This window comes from Thamnophis sirtalis, unplaced genomic scaffold (assembly GCF_051295495.1).
Source record: "Thamnophis sirtalis isolate CommonGarterSnake01/CBP01778 unplaced genomic scaffold, rThaSir2_p1.2 scaffold_4, whole genome shotgun sequence".
In the NCBI taxonomy this organism is placed as follows: Eukaryota; Metazoa; Chordata; class Lepidosauria; order Squamata; family Natricidae; genus Thamnophis; species Thamnophis sirtalis.
The window spans coordinates 135,407,248-135,423,598 of record NW_028261384.1 but is presented as its reverse complement, the minus strand read 5'-3'; the positions used below and the strand labels follow the sequence as shown (position 1 = coordinate 135,423,598).

At 39.2% G+C, this 16,351-nt stretch overlaps 2 protein-coding genes across 2 annotated transcripts; both read right to left on the bottom strand.

Annotated features, from left to right (window-relative positions):
• Positions 1-674: 674 nt before the first annotated feature.
• Positions 675-7,083, bottom strand: LOC148046780 (vomeronasal type-2 receptor 26-like). Its single transcript, XM_087714950.1, has 5 exons — positions 6,799-7,083; positions 5,433-5,603; positions 4,920-5,000; positions 1,710-1,836; positions 675-1,573 (listed from the first exon to the last, which is right to left on the bottom strand). The coding sequence occupies exons 1-5, from the start codon at positions 7,081-7,083 to the stop codon at positions 675-677; spliced, it is 1,563 nt and encodes a 520-aa protein (XP_087571076.1).
• Positions 7,084-10,049: 2,966 nt separating this feature from the next.
• On the bottom strand, positions 10,050-14,646 carry LOC148046779 (vomeronasal type-2 receptor 26-like). Its single transcript, XM_087714949.1, has 4 exons — positions 14,362-14,646; positions 13,226-13,852; positions 11,459-11,641; positions 10,050-10,076 (listed from the first exon to the last, which is right to left on the bottom strand). The coding sequence occupies exons 1-4, from the start codon at positions 14,644-14,646 to the stop codon at positions 10,050-10,052; spliced, it is 1,122 nt and encodes a 373-aa protein (XP_087571075.1).
• Positions 14,647-16,351: the final 1,705 nt, after the last annotated feature.

Below are 16,351 nucleotides of genomic sequence, written 5' to 3'. Positions count from 1 at the left end.
TTTTACATCATTTGGCATTCTGATGTTTCCCATTGTTCCCCAGAAAACAATTGAAGGAGTGGAGATTAATATCAGACAGGAGAAAAAAACAGCTGCACACACTAAGGTTCAAATAAACTAATTTATTGCTTGAAGTCTTTGCAGAGGGATATAATCAAATAATGGTCATGCTTTTCTAAGATGCAGTTAAGCTTACAAGAATTACAAACTCAATAAATTTCACATTTGAAAGAACACTGACTAATACAAAGTTAGTGATACTTTGATAAATTTATGTTTTTTAAATGGAAATATACTTCTTCCTGTATTTATGTAATACTTTAGGAATTCATGTAATGTCTCTGCAAACATGGGATATCATTTCATGTTCATCAAATCTGATAAAACCTAACAGGGAATAAGAAACTTAGACGACCAAAATCAAGTTCAATACACGTGATGAAAAGGAGAAAGCATCAGGTTAAAGAATCTTGGGAAATGGGGAAAATGAAGAAGTATGAGCACAGATTTTGAAATGGAGAAAAATAATAAATCTAAATAATCATAAACATCTTGAACAAATCTTTCTTTGACAGAAATGCCCTTCTGCCCCTATCACTTATATGTTAAATATAGGTATTAGTCATTCTAGTAATATTTTCAGCAATTCTTCACAGCTTCACAGGAGCCAGAAATTAATTTCTCTTTATGAGTTGCTCCCTGTGGTTGAGGTCGGGACGGAAAACAATGATGTAGCATTTTGGGAGGAATATGCATCCCAATAATGCAGCGCTGGAGACCAAAATGGAGAAGACCTCCACAGCTACCATGGCTTTGCCTTTTGTGCTCAGATAGGCTGGAAAGAAGGAGATCCACACACTGCAAAAGGCCAACATGCTGAAGGTGATGAACTTGGCTTCGTTAAAGCTGTCAGGTAATTTACGGGCAAGGAAAGCCACAATAAAGCTGGCGATGGCCAAGATACCCATGTAGCACAAGACACAGTAGAAGAAGAAAGCTGACCCCTCATTGCACTGTAAAATCATTTCTTGGGGCTGTGAATGCATGTCCAACTCTGGGAATGGGGGAGATGTCGACAACCAAACAATACATATACATACTTGGAAGAAAGAGCATGAGAGTACAATAGAAAAGGCCAATCTTTTCCCCACCCATTTCCTCATCTGAGATCCAGGTTTAGTGGCCATGAAAGCAACAACTACAGTGGTTGTTTTGGCCAGTACACTAGAAATGGCCACCGAGAAGGTGATGCCAAACATTGATTGTCGGAGAAGGCAGGTCACTTTTCCAGGCTGGCTGAGGAAGAGCAAAGAGGAGAGAAAACAGAGCAGAAGAGAGACAAGGAGGGTGTAGGTGAGGGACCTGTTGTTGTCTTTGACAATGGGTGTATCTTTGTTCTTAATAAAAATTCCAAGAATCCAAGAGGTCCAGAAGAAGAAAGCAAGAGCTGCTGAGGCTGAACCAATTCCTAAGGGTTCTTCAAAAGTTAGGAAAACCAGCAGTTTCAGTTTACATCCATTCTTTTCTTTATTTGGATAATGATCTTCTGAACATTCAAAACAATCATCCATATCTGGAAGGAAAATCAAGGATATTTTTTCATCAAGGCATTGCATATTACTGAAAATTATCTTATTAATGTTATTCATTGAAATAGTTTGTTAAAATTTGCTTGAGTCTAATGAAAAATGGTAGATTTTCTACCCTACCATTTTGATTTGAAATCTTCCCTTCTGGACATGGAACACAGTCATAGCAGCAGAACTGATAACCCTCAATCCCTTTCTTCCAGGATCCAGGGAAACAAGGGTCATTGCATCGAGAAAGTGGAAGAACCTGATGATAAAGATAAAATATTTTGAAATTGGAGATATTTCAAAAAGTTTGTAATTTATCTCCTTTATGGAAGAGAATTACATTTCAATTCCCAAAGGCTTCTGATTTCATCAGAAAATAAAATCATGACATGTTGACAATCTTTTGTAAATGCACACCAAACATGCAAACAATGCTTTTACACTGCAATATCATTTTTTTCCAATTCAATGAGTGCTTGATCATCAACAGCATTTGAAAAGAATATGCCTTCGTTTCTTTTAAAAATGAGAAATCAGATTTTGAAAGGGACTAGGCTGAAAATGGAATCATCATGGATTAAGGCATGGTTGATTCACTAATTAGGTACCTGGTTAAAAGCTAGATTCCAAACAATCACATTTTCATCAACCCATAATTCCTTCCCTTTTGGAGCCTTTAGATCCAGCTTTCCAATTCTAACTCTCTGAAAGGATCTATTTGGAAAAGTGATCAAGTTGGTGATGTCGAATCCACCAGTTGCTTCCCCTTTCTCATTCAGAAACACTCTCTCCCCAGCTGAATTGTTAAAAGAAATGCCTTGAAGAAATGAATGGAGCTAATTGAAAGGGAATAAAAGAGAGAGGGAATTAAAAGCAACGTAATAGAGAAGACAAAAAGATATCCATGTTACATTCACTCATTCTGCCCTATACAATAACTATTATTAAATACCTAAACTTAGAAATTTTATAATCAATATTAAATGGAAATATATATGTCAACTCTTTGATTTATTTGATATTATTTTAAGGAAATATAACAATGCAGAGAATCGGAAAGAAAATAGCCTTTTGGAATTATATCACTTTATCCATTTATTAACAAAACTAATTCAAGATAGATAATGTATAATATTTACTCATTGGTACAAAGCTGTTTCAGAGTCTGAGGTCTGGTTAATTTCCAGATTTTAGAATTTGAGACAGAAACTTTCTTTATTAGATAAATGAGAGTTAGAATCTGATAGAGACTGTTGCAAATATAAGGTTGTTTCATACTATGCATGCTACATTTAAAAAGGGCCTACTATGCCTCTAAATATCCCAAAGAGACAGAAAACTAAGTTAGTCACTTAGCTGGAGAATTGATTACTTTTTGAAGAGATAACAAAAAGTAATATAAATTATCCTTTTAACTATTATTGTTCAAGTTATGCTGATTTATTAAATATTATTTATCATTTGTGGTATCTATTTTATACTGAACTACATAACACAGATGCAAGATACCTTGAATGTTTTCTAGTAATAAGCCAGCTCAATGAGAAGATCCTATAACATTTCAAACAAATGGCTGTCTAATAAACAGCTTGTGACCAAAAAAAGCTTCTTCCAATATGTTAAATACAAGAAAAAAGACAAGGAAACAATTGCTCCATTGCTGGGAGAAAGTGTCAAGAAGGTACAATCAAGAGGGAGTAAGCAAAACTACTCAATTTGGGGTTTTTTTTGCCACTGTCTTTACACAAAGAGAAACAACAATCCAACCTATCAAAAACAACCCCATAAAAAAAAGATTAGGAACACATGTTAAAATAGGGGAAAAAATTGTATATGAGCACCTGAGTACCCTAAATGAGTTCATATCACCAGGACTGGATAGATTACACCAGAAAGTTATGAAGGAACTGGCAGATGAGATAGCAGAACCACTGAACTATGTCTTTCAAAGATCCTACAGCACTATGGAACCGCCAGAGAACTGGAAAAGAGCTGATGTAGTTCCTATCTTCAAAAATGGAAAAATATAGATCCAGGAAACCTCAGAGCTATCAGCCTGACCTCAATATCAGGGAAGATTCTGGAAAAGATAATCAAGCAATGAATCAGCAAAAACAAGAAGCCCACAAAGAAAAAACCAAAAACCAACATACTTTTGTCAAAAAGAGATTATGCCAGACTAATCTTGTTTCATTCTTTGGCAAAGTGACAAAATTAGTTGATATACTTGGACTTCAGTAAGGCATTTGATGAAGTAGAACATAACCTACTACTAGATAAAGTAGAAAAATGTGGGTTAGACAGCAACACCATCAGATGGATTCATAACTGACTGACCAACTGCACTCAATGTGTAGTCGTCAATGGAATTTCATCTACATGAAGGAAAGTATGCAGTGGGGTACCCAAAGGCTCTGTTTTAGGCCCAGTAGTCTTCAACATCTTCATCAATCACTTGGAGGGGGGAACAGATATGGAACTCATCAAATTTGCAGATGACACCAAACTGGCAGGAATAGCCAACACTCAAGAAGATTGGCTCAAGATACTGAAAGATCTTGACAGACTTGAACATTGGGCGCTAACTAATAAAATGAAATTCAACGGTTAAAAAAGTAAGGTACTACATTTAGGCATGAAAAAAAACCCAGGTACTGTATATGTGGCACCTTGCTCAATAGTACTAATTGTTAGAGGGATTTTGGAGTCTTGGTGGACAACCATTTAAATATGAGCCAGCAGTGTCCAGCAACTGCCAAAAAAATCCAACCCAGTTCTAGGCTGCATAAACAGAGGGATTAAATCAGGACCACTTGAACAGTTAATACCACTTTAAATTGCCTTCGTAACCCCATACATGGAATACTGCATTCTTATTTGACTGTCACAATGTAAAAAAAAAGATGCTGAGACTCTAGAAAGAGTGCAGAGAATAACAATAAAGATGATTAGGGGACTGGAAACTAAAATATATGAAGAACGGTTGTAGGAATTGGGTAGATTAGAGATTAGATAACTATTTGTCTGAAGTGGTGTAGGGTTTCCTGTCTAAGCAGTGGGTTGGACTAGAAAAACTCCAAGGTCCCTTTCAACTCTGTTATTCTATTCTATTCTATTCTATTCTATTCTATTCTATTTGCATTGTAAATATCTGCTGTTATGGAGCAGCCAGAATTTCTGAAGGCAATTTTTCCTCAACTAATTACTGTCAACAAAGGGCTCTATTTCTATTTTTTTCCACCCATGCAGAATATATTAAGAGTTTCCACAATGGGTTCCAAAGGTAATTCTATTTCAAACTGCTGATTGAAATAAAAGAAGCCTCCAGTGCAAATGGAATACCTGCCAAGGCTGTAGCTGTGGAAGATCAGGGATTTTCCTCATCATGGTTTTCCTCCTATTGAACCTCAACATGTCTAGAGCCTGCAAAGCATGAGCCACAGCATAAACAGCATTGTAGACGCTGTAGCTTTGGCCAGTCATTTCCATTTCAAACAGAGGTGCAGGAAGATCTTCCAGCTTCATCTCCTCAGTGCATCTCCTACTGTGTATTTCTTGTAACTCTGACTTTGGAAATGAACAGTCAAATGACTGTTCCCAAATATCCTGTCGAAACCCATCTCTGGAGTCTGAAAGAGGATTAATTGTCTGAAGAAATTCCCTGAAACCTGCAACAGCTGTTGAATGAATGGTGAAAGAAAGAGCCCCATGGAACATCTTGAGATCCGAAGTGATTGTAACGCCTGATAGTACAAAATCAATCATTGCAGTCACGATCCACACCTTCCCAATTAAGGCAGTTTCCATTCTTTCAGGATCTGATATAAATATAACAAATCCTAGCCATATAATTACACAGGATGGTCCATAGACAAGAAATGCATTGGAATTGCTATTCAACATATTAATTGAAGTAATGAAAACTTGTAAATAGGTTTCTTCCGCGTTTTCAAAGTGTATTGTTGGATCAAGCCTTTCTATGAATTCTGAACATATTCCATTCTGTGAAAGTAAGGGCTGCATTTTCTGTAAGAATTTTTCTCCATTGTTATTAAGAACAGAAAATATCCCAATCCATGTCCACCTGAAATGGTGAAGGAGTTGGATGATCCCAATGTACTGCTGGTCCTCTTTGGGAACCATGAAATAAAGTGAAGAGGGCTTACTGGTCTGAAATTCCTCCTGAGGTAATGCGACACAAGTCAGCTAAAAGAAAGTCCAGTTGAATTCTGATGAGACTTTTGTTCAAATTTAATTTTTCCATTTGTTTTCATTTAAAATATATCCAAGGAAAATTGTTGTCCTAGCATTTCCTAAAGAATATAGACACAATTTTGGGGAAAATATTTCAATCATATGCACTAGATCAGGGGTGACAATCTCAAGGCCCAGCGGCTGGATAGAGCCTGGGGAGTTCTTAGATCTGGCCCACAGGGCTTCCCTGGAAACAGTGAAGGACTAGCCCCTAGTGCCTCGGCCTGGCTCTCCCAACCTCCATTTTAGCTTTCAGCATGCTGGAGGATGTTCTCGCAGCCGAAAATAGAGCTCGCGAGAGCCCCCTGTGCCCCTCTGGTCGGACCTAAGTGTAGTACATAAAATTATCTGCTACAATGTCCCACTTGTCAATGACTAATTCAGCTTCAAACACAAAAACACATGAGCACACAATAGATGCAAACTTAAGGTAAAATGCTCCAAACTCGATTTCAGAAAATATGACAACAGAACTGTCCATGCCCGGAATGCACTACCTGACTCTGTGGTTTATTCTCGAAATCCGCAAAGCTTTAACCTTAGACTGTCTACTATCAACCTCTCCCCTTTCCTAAGAGGTCTGAAATGGTTCGTGCATAAAGGCATCAGCGAGCCTACTGTCCGTGTCCTAATGATCCTTTTTTATTCATATCCATTTCATGTATTATAATCCTGTTTATGCTTACATATGTTATCTAATCCATGCTTCACAAAATAAAAAAATAAAAAATAAAATCAATTATTTTAGCAAAGAAATTCAAATATTCATATAATAGCTATTCCTGATATTCACTTTGTGTAACTGGCATGGTAGTTTCAAATAACAATGCTAAATATTTGACATTAAGCCATGCAGAACATTCCAACACTTATTAACGCAAACCTAAGCCTAATTTTTTATGTGTATAAATTATTCCATAACAACAATAAGATTAAGAATTTTCTTCTAAACCCCTTTAGAACGTACTTGTGGAATCTTTAAGAATTCTATAATTTCAGATATATAAGATGATGTGGAAAAATCCAGTCCACCAATGATAGCCTTAAGATTCTTCTGGCTATCACATTTGTAGTTTGGGACAAATTCCTGGTATTTAAAAAGCAGGTCCAGAATGGCACGATAGGTCATCCTTGGGTTGTTGTAACTGTCATAGATATGGAACCCGAGAGTGACATTGGGTAAGATCTGGGAGTCCTCATTGATCTCCTTCACAGCAAAGGCCAAGGCAAGAATGTGCTGGTAGAATTTCATTATTATACTGCAAAAGATTTAAATATCTCATTGGAAAAAGAAATTTATTATTCTCATAAGCAAGGTTGCATCATTTCTGTATGAATAACTAATATTTCTTTCTCTGATTAAAGTATCAAAGTAATGGGTTTTCTAACATGCTGAATAATTTGTACAACAACACATGTAAAACAAAATCAATTTTATCATATATCTGTCATTTATTCTATATATTTTGTTAAGAATGATAATATAGATTTAAAACAAATATTACAAATGTCATTCAGAAGATGTTTTCCAGTGAAACTTTATACATTATATTACAAGTTCTTTAAAATCAAGTAAAAAACCAAAAAGTGTACTCTCTCATAACTAAAAGGACAAGATATAACCCCTATATTGATACTCTCATAATAAAATTAGAGGAAACGATTAAGATTAGGAAAAGAGGAAAAAATCCTTACAATGGTATGTCATAAGATGCTATAGAAGGATATTCCTTAAAATCAATACCAAAAAGGGTGTAATAGATGTGGGACGTCATCCCTCCAATCACGAGGTCACCAGGTTGGTACCACTCATGAGGAATAAGGAAAGCATCACTTGCAGGACAGCTCAGCGTCCCTATTTTCTTCATCAAGAATACTAGGAACAGCAACATCCAAACTCTTGAAAATGTCTCTGTCTTTCATCATGATTCCTTCAAATTTATATCTGAGAATGCACCTAATCAGAAAACGTATCATTGTCTATTAGGATGCCCTTGAGATTGCCAATTCATTTCCTGAATTGCATCAGGATTTCAGCACATATTCTGACAGAGGAGAATAAAAGGGCGGAAACCTGTGGGAAGGACTCTGAAACAAAGCTGTGCCAATCCCCCTGGGGTTCAAAAAGCATTGATTGTTGCTGAATTGAAATATCCTCCTGTGCAGTCTTTGACATTTTTTTCCTAATTCAAAAAATATGGTAATTCCTTTAGGAGATAATTGCTTCGTTGTTGATAAGAGAAAAGATAGATGATGTTTAAATGCTTTTTGAAATGCACAATTGCTAACAAAATGTACAGAGGGGAATTTGCTATGCCAAATACACCTGACTTTTGGAATTTATATTCTGTTTTACAATAAATAATAGCTGCAGTTCACTCTCCTTTGCATAGGATTAAGATGCCTAACAGTGGTGGGATTCAAATTATTTTACTAGCTATTCTATGAGCATGGCTTGGTTGGCCTGGCTTGGTGGGTGTCGCAGTGGAAGGATACTGTAATATTTCTATTCCCACACAACTCCATTGGAAGGTTAATGTAAAATCCCCATTTCCTCCTGATTAGCTGTGACTCGGGAGGCAGAGAATAGATGGGGACAGGGCCAGTCAGAAGTAGTATTTACTGATTCGCAAATGACTCAAAGTTTCCGCTACCGGTTCATCATAAACTGCATAATATCACGTCCAATACCTAAATATTTTGCCAGTGCCTGAAATAATTATTTCCATGGTTTGCTCCCAGATCCCCCTAGATGGGAACTGATGCCTCTATTTTTTTCCACAATAGTAGGTTACTTATGTTAGCCATGAGGAAGTAGCATTTTCCTTAGCATTCCCTAAATTTAAATTTTCAGTTACTTAACAATATACTTAAGAACTGGGAGAAGATTATGAAATAGGGCTCAAGCAAATGATGAAAGCAGTGGCAGAGGAAACTGCTGGAGGGGCTTTAGTGGTTAAGTATTTGAACTGTTACAGCATTTAAGAACAGTTTTAGAAATCATCCCTAATACTTGCTGAGTTCTTGGTAGCATCTTTCCTTTGACATCTTTATCTGTCCCTCAGTTTAATTTTCCCTATTTCAAATAGAGGCAATGTCTGTGCTTCTGTGAAAATAAATTAAGGTGATTCGTAGTACATTCAAGGCTTGGTTAGATAGACATGATATAGTCAATTCGGGAACATATGAGGAAGCCAGTCATGTATCACGTGGAAGAGCAAAATTTCAGGAAGACCAAATTTTCACCTGGTTAATTAAACTTGACTAATCTCATGCGGAGCTAAAGTACCAATATAACAGCAAAATTCAGAGAGGAATCCCAACAGGGGAAGGAAGCCATCTAGTGTAATACCATATCTTTCCCCAAAGTATGATTATGGGCTCAAAAGGTCAACTTCCAAGTGATTGATGCTAATATATATTTGAGAATTTCCTCAGAGATTCAGATGGAGTTGTGTGAAAGCTGTGGAGAGATTATTTTTATGACATTATGTGCAGTGAATTAAAAGCTGTCAGGAAGGATGGGAGGGAGGAACGAAGGAAGGGAGGGAGGGAGAGAAGTAAGAACCATCTAAAATCACAACAGGTTCTCCTCTGAACCTTGCAAGAACTCTCGGGGATCATGCTAAGACCAGATAACTCCAAAGAAAATTTGATCTTGCCAAACATTTCTCCATCATGTCAGAACGAATCCCTTCATGGTTCAACCATCCTGCCAGAACCAATTAATTTTCCTCTATTGGAAGCAAAATTTCATCTTCCTCAAAAAAAAACACCAAAAAACAACAACAGTCCAGTTGCTTTTTAAAAAAGGATCTTTGTGGCTACTGTGACTCCTCTGCAACAGACAATGTAGCACCAGAGCTTCCAGCTGTGCAAGGGATACAGTCCAGGTTCCAACTAATAAGCTCAAGCAAATCAGAACTCCAAGGCTAGAATCTTCATTTGTGGTATCTATTTTATACTGAACTATATAACACAGATGCAAGTTACCTTGAATGATGTCTAGTAAAAAGCCAGCTCAATGAGAAGATCCTACAACATTTGAAACAAATGGATATTTAATAAACAGCTTGTGAGCAAAAAAGCATCTTCCAATATGTTAAAAACAAGAAAAAAGACAAGGAAACAATTGCTCCATTGCTGAGAAAAAGTGTCACAAAGTTGCAATCAGCAGGGAGAAAGCAAAACTACTCAACTTGTTTTTTGCCAGTGTCTTTACACAAAGACAAACAACAATCCAACCTATCAAAAACAACCCCACAAAAAACAGATTAGGAACACAAGTTAAAATAGGGAAGAAAATGGTATGTGAGCTCCTGTCTACCCTAACTGAGTTCAAATCACCAGGACTGGAGAGATTACACCAGAAAGTTATGAAGGAACTGGCAGATGAGATAGCAGAACCACTGAACTATATCTTTCAAAGATCCTAGAGCACCATGGAACAGCCAGAGGACTGGAAAAGAGCTAATGTAGTTCCTATCTTCAAAAAAGGAAAAATATAGATCCAGCAAACCACAGACCTATTAGCCTGACCTCACTATCAGGGAAGGTTCTGAAAAAGATAATCAAGCAATGAATCAGCAAAAAACTAGAACCTCACAAAGTAAAAACCAAACGCCAACATGGTTTTGTCAAAAAGAGATCATGCCAGACTAATCTTGTTGCATTCTTTGGCAAAGTGACAAAATTAGTTGATATACTTGGACTTCAGTAAGGCATTTGATGAAGTTGACCATAACCTATTACTAGATGAAGTACAAAAATGTGGGTTAGACAGCATCCCCATCAGATGGATTCATAACTGACTGACCAACTGCACTCAATGTGTAGTCGTCAATGGAATTTCATCTACATGAAGGAAAGTATGCAGTGGGGTACCCTAAGGTTCTGTTTTAGGCCCAGTAGTCTTCAACATCTTCATCAATGACTTGGAGGGGGGAACAGATGTGGAACTCATCAAATTTGTAGATGACACCAAACTGGCAGGAATAGCTAACACTCAAGAAGATTGGGTGCTATCTAATAAAATGAAATTCAATGGTGAAAAAAGTAAGGTTCTACATTTAGGCATGAAATAATAAATACAGGTACTGTATATGTGGCACCTTGCTCAATAGTACTAATTGTTAGAGTGATTTTGGAGTCCTGGTGGACAACCATTTAAATATGAGCCAGCAGTGTGCAGCAACTGCCCAAAAAATCCATCCCAGTTCTAGGCTGCATAAACAGAGGGATTAAATCAGGACCATTTCTCTGAAGTGGTGTAGGGTTTCCTGTCTAAGCAGTGGGTTGGACAAGAAGAACTCCAAGGTCCCATTCAACTATTCTATTCTATTCTATTCTATTCTATTCTATTCTATTCTATTCTATTCTATTCTATTCTATTCTATTCTATTCTATTCTATTCTATTTGCATTGTAAATATCTGCTATTATGGAGCAGCCAGAATTTCTGAAGGCAATTTTTCCCCAACTAATTTCTGGCAAGAAAGGGTTATATTTCTTTTTTTTTTTTTTCAACACATGCAGAACATATTAAGAGTTTCCACAATAGGATCCAAAGGTAATTTTATTTCAAACTGCTGATTGAAATAAAAGAAGCCTCCAGTGCAAATGGAATACCTGCCAAGGCTGTAGCTGTGGAAGATCAGGGTTTTTACTCATCATGGTTTTCCTCCTATTGAACCTCAACATGTTTAGAGCCTGCAAAGCATGAGCCACAGCATAAACAGCATTGTAGACGCTGTAGCTTTGGCCAGTCATTTCCGTTTCAAACAGAGGTGCAGGAAGATCCTCCAGCTTCATCTCCTCAGTGAGTTATGAGTTATGAAAGTTTATTTATATGCCGCCCTTTCCCCTAGGGGGACTCAGGGAGGCTTACAACTCAAGGGGGGGGGGAAACAAACATTTAACACGTGAGAACAATACATAATTAAAAAACACAACATTCATACCATTCGGGTGAGTTACAATCTTTAGCCCCAGGCCTGACGGTATAGCCAGATTTTAAGGGCTGTGCGGAAGGTCTGGAGGGTGGTGAGGGTACGAATCTCCACGGGGAGATCATTCCAAAGGGTCGGAGCTACTACCGAGAAGGCTCTCCTCCTGGTTGCCAGTCGACACTGACCGGCAGATGGAACTCGGAGGAGGCCTAATCTATGTGATCTAATTGGTCGCGTGGAGGTAATTGGCAGTAGGTGGTCTCTCAAGTACCCAGATCCACTACCATGAAGGGCTTTATGGGTGACAAGTAGCACCTTGAAGCGTACCCGGAGATCGACAGGTAGCCAGTGCAGCTCGCGGAGGATAGGTGTTATGTGGGTGAACCGAGGTGCACCCACAATCACTCGCACGGCCGCATTCTGGACTAGCTGAAGTCGCCGAATACTCTTCAAGGGCAGCCCCATGTAGAGCACATTGCAGTACTCCAGCCTAGAGGTCACAAGGGCATGAATGACTGTTGTGAGGGCCTCCCGGTTCAGTTAGGGGCGCAACTGGTGCACCAGGCAAACCTGGGCAAATGCCCCCCTGGTCACAGCTGACAAATGGTGGTCAAAAGTCAGCTGTGGATCCAGGAGGACTCCCAAGTTGCGGACCCTGTCTGAGGGGTGTAGTGTTTGACCCCCCAGCCTGAGAGATGGAACACTTGCCAAATTAGTGGGAGGGAAACACAATAGCCACTCGGTCTTATCTGGGTTGAGCACAAGCTTGTTAGCCCTCATCCAGTCCCTAACAGCTTCAAGGCCCTGGTTCATCACATCCACCACTTCATTGAGTTGGCACGGGGCGGACAGATACAACTGGGTATCGTCCGCATACTGGTGGTATCTTATCCCGTGCCGCCGAATGATCTCGACCAGCGGTTTCATGTAGATATTGAAAAGTAGGGGGGACAAGACCGAACCCTGCGGCACCCCATATGTTAGGGGACTAGGGGTCGATCTCTGCCCTCCAACTAACACCGACTGCAACCTGTCCGAGAGGTAAGAGGAGAACCACTGCAAATCAGTGCCTCCCACCCCCACCTCCCGCAGTCGTCGCAGAAGGATACCATGGTCGATGGTATAGAAAGCAGCGGAGAGGTCAAGGAGAACCAGGATAGAGGCATGGCCTCCGTCCCTGGCTCTCCAGAGGTCATCGGTCAATGCAACCAAAGCGGTTTCTGTGCTGTAGCCAGGCCTGAAGCCGGACTGGAATGGGTCAAGATAACTAGCTTCCTCAAAGGACCGCTGGAGCTGGAAGGCCACCACCTTCTCAACAACCTTCCCCACAAAGGGGAGGTTGGAGAATGGATGATAATTGTTAAGAACGGCTCGATCCAAAGATGGTTTCTTCAGGATGGGTGCATCTCCTACTGTGTATTTCTTGTAAATGTGACTTTAGAAATGAACAGTCAAATGACTGTTCCCAAATATCCTGTCGAAACCCATCTCCGGAGTCTAAAAGAGGTTTGATGGACTGAAAATATTCCCTGAAACCTACAACAGCTGTTGAATGAATGGTGAAGGAAAGAGCCCCATGGAACATCTTGAGATCCGAACTGATTTGAACGCCTGTTAGTGCAAAATCAATCATTGCAGTCACGATCCACACCTTTCCAAATAAGGCAGTTTTCCTGCTTTCAGGATGTGACAAAAATATTACAAGTCTTAGCCACATAATTGTCCAGGATTCTCCATAGGCAAGAAATGCATTGGATTTGCTACTCAACATATTAATCGAAGTAATGAACATTCCTAGATAAGTTTCTTCCAAGTTTTCCAAGTGGAGTATTGGATCAAGCCTTTCTATGAATGCTGAACATATTCCATTCTGTGAAAGTAAGGGCTGCATTTTCTGTAAGAATTTTTCTCCACTGTTATTAAGAACAGAAATTATCCCAATCCACATCCACCTGAAATGATGAAGCAGTTGGATGATCCCAATGTACTGCTGGTCCTCTTTGGGGACCATGAAATAAAGTGAAGAGAGCTTACTGGTCTGAAATTCCTCGTGAGGTGATGCAACACAAGTCAGCTAAAAGAAAGTCCAGTAGAATTTTAATGAGACTTTTGTTCAAATTTAATTTTTCTATTTGTTTTCATTTAAAATATATCCAAGGAAAATTGTTCTCCTGGCATTTCCCAAATGATATAGACACAATTTGGGGGGAAATATTTCAATCATATACACTAGATCAGGGATGTCAAACTCAAGGTGCAGGGGCTGGATGGAGCCTGGGGAGTTCTTAGATCTGGACCACAGGGCTTCCCTGGAAACAGTGAAGGACTAGCGCCTGGTGCCTCAGCCTGGCCCTCCCAACCTATATTTTAGCTTTCATCATGCTGGAGCATGTTCTCGCAGCTGAAAATAGAGCTCGCGAGGGCCCCCTGTGCCCCTTTCATCGGACCTAAGTGTAGTACATAAAATTATCTGCTACAATGTCCTATCTGTCAATGACTACTTTAGCTTCAAACACAAAAACACATGAGCAGACAATAGATGCAAACTTAAGATAAACCATTCCAAACCCCTTTACAACTTACTTGTGGAATCTTTAAGAATCCTATAATTTCAGCTATATAAGATGATGTGACAAAATCCAGTCCCCCAATGATAGACATGAGATTCTTCTGGCTGTCACATTTGTAGTTAGGGACAAATTCCTGGGTTTTGAAAGGCAGGTCCAGAGTGGTACGATAGGTCATCCTTGGGTTGTGGTAACTGTCATAGATATGGAACCCCAGAGTGACATTGGGTAAGATCTGGGAGTCCTCATTGAGCTCCTTCACAGCAAAGGCCAAGGCAAGGATGTGCTGGTAGAACTTCATTATAACACTTCAAAAGGATTTAAATACCCCATTTGAAAAAGGAAGTTTATTATTCTCATAAGCAAGGTTGCATCATTTCTGTATGAATAGCTAACATTTCTTTCTCTGATTAAAGTAGGAAAGTAATGAGTTTACTAAAATGCTGATAATTTGTACAACAAAATCAATTCCATCATATATCAGTCATTTATTGTATATATTTTGTTAAGAATGATGATACAGATTTAAAACAAATATTACAAATGTCATTCAGAAGATCTTTTCCACTGAAGCTTTATACATTATATTATAAGTACTTTAAAATCAAGTAAAAAACCATAAAATGTATTCTCCCATAACTAGAAGGACAAGATATAACTACTATATTGATACTCTCATAACAAGTTTGAGGAAACAGATTAAGATTAGGAAAGATGAAAACATCCTTACTTTGGTATGTCATAAGGTGTTAGAGAAGGATATTCCTTAAAATCAATACCAAAAAGGTTGTAAAAGACGTGGGAGGTCATCCCTCCAAGGATGAGGTCACCAGGTTGGTACCACTCATGAGGAACAAGGAAAGCATCACTTGCAGGGCAGCTCAGCGTCCCTATTTTTTTCATCAAGAATACTAGGAGCAGCAACATCCAAACTCTTGAAAATGTCTCTGTCTTTCATCATGATTCCTTCAAATTTATATCTGAGAGTGCACCTAATCAGAAAACCTATCATTGGGTATTGGGATGCCCCTGAGATTGCCAATTCATTTCTTGAATTGCATCAGGATTTGAGCACATATTCTGACAGGGAAGAATAAAGGGGAGGAAACCTGTAGCAAGGACTCTGAAACAAAGCCGTTATTATCCTTATGGCAATCACCCTGGGGTTCAAAGTGCATTGATTGTTGTTGAATTGAAATATTCTCCTGTGCAGTCTTTGACCCTTTTGCCTAGTTCAGAAAATATGGTGATTCCTGTAGGAGATAAGTACTTTGTTGTTGATAAGAGAAAAGATAGATGATGTTTAAATACTTTTTGAAATGCACAATTGCTAATAAAATGTACAGAGGGGAATTTGCTATACCAAATACACCTGATTTTTGGAATTTATATTCTATTTTACAATACATAGTATTTGCAGTTCACTCTCCTTTGCATAGCATTAAGATACCTAGCTGTTCTGACCCCACCCCCCCTTGTACGGCTCGTTAACAAATGCAGACAAACAAGGCTTAAGAGGACTTTTTATCAGTTTTTCAGTTCAAACTGGGTTCGAACCCGAACGCAAGCTGTCCTGTGCGAATGGGGTGACACAGCCATACCAACGTGCTGGTTGTCCGACTTGATCATGGGTTGCTGAGGGACGGCTGCCGTATGCACAACCCTTCTGTTCTTCTTGGGGCAGCTCCCTGCCACATGTCCAAGATCCCCGCAGTAAAAACACAACCCCTCCGCACGCCGTCTGTCCATCTCTGTCTGTGACACCCGAGGTCGGACAGCACCCAACTCCATGGGCTCCTCCCAGTCCACTGCAGTCTCTTGCTGAACTGGCATGGTGATGGTTTCCTCGAATACCTGGCGACGCCTTCTCCTCTGCAGACAGGCGTCTATCCGGAGACACAGGTGGACCAACATGTCAAATGTTGGTGGCCTGTCCACCCTTGCCAGTTCAGCCTGCAAGGTCTCAGACAATCCCTCCTGGAACGTGTCCATTAAAGCAGGTTCAT

Excerpts from the sequence above, each read along its gene's own strand:
- LOC148046780 (XM_087714950.1), bottom strand. The coding sequence starts at position 7,083 with ATGAAATTCTACCAGCACATTCTTGCCTTGGCCTTTGCTGTGAAGGAG. Across the intron at positions 5,001-5,432 it reads TTGTCTATGGACCATCCTGT|GCTCTAGACATGTTGAGGTT; the intron begins GTAATTATATGG and ends CATGCTTTGCAG. Across the intron at positions 1,574-1,709 it reads GAAGATTTCAAATCAAAATG|ATATGGATGATTGTTTTGAA; the intron begins GTAGGGTAGAAA and ends TTTTCCTTCCAG.
- LOC148046779 (XM_087714949.1), bottom strand. The coding sequence starts at position 14,646 with ATGAAGTTCTACCAGCACATCCTTGCCTTGGCCTTTGCTGTGAAGGAG. Across the intron at positions 13,853-14,361 it reads GATTCTTAAAGATTCCACAA|CTGACTTGTGTTGCATCACC; the intron begins GTAAGTTGTAAA and ends ACTTTCTTTTAG. Across the intron at positions 11,642-13,225 it reads GGGAACAGTCATTTGACTGT|ATGAAGCTGGAGGATCTTCC; the intron begins TCATTTCTAAAG and ends CTCACTGAGGAG.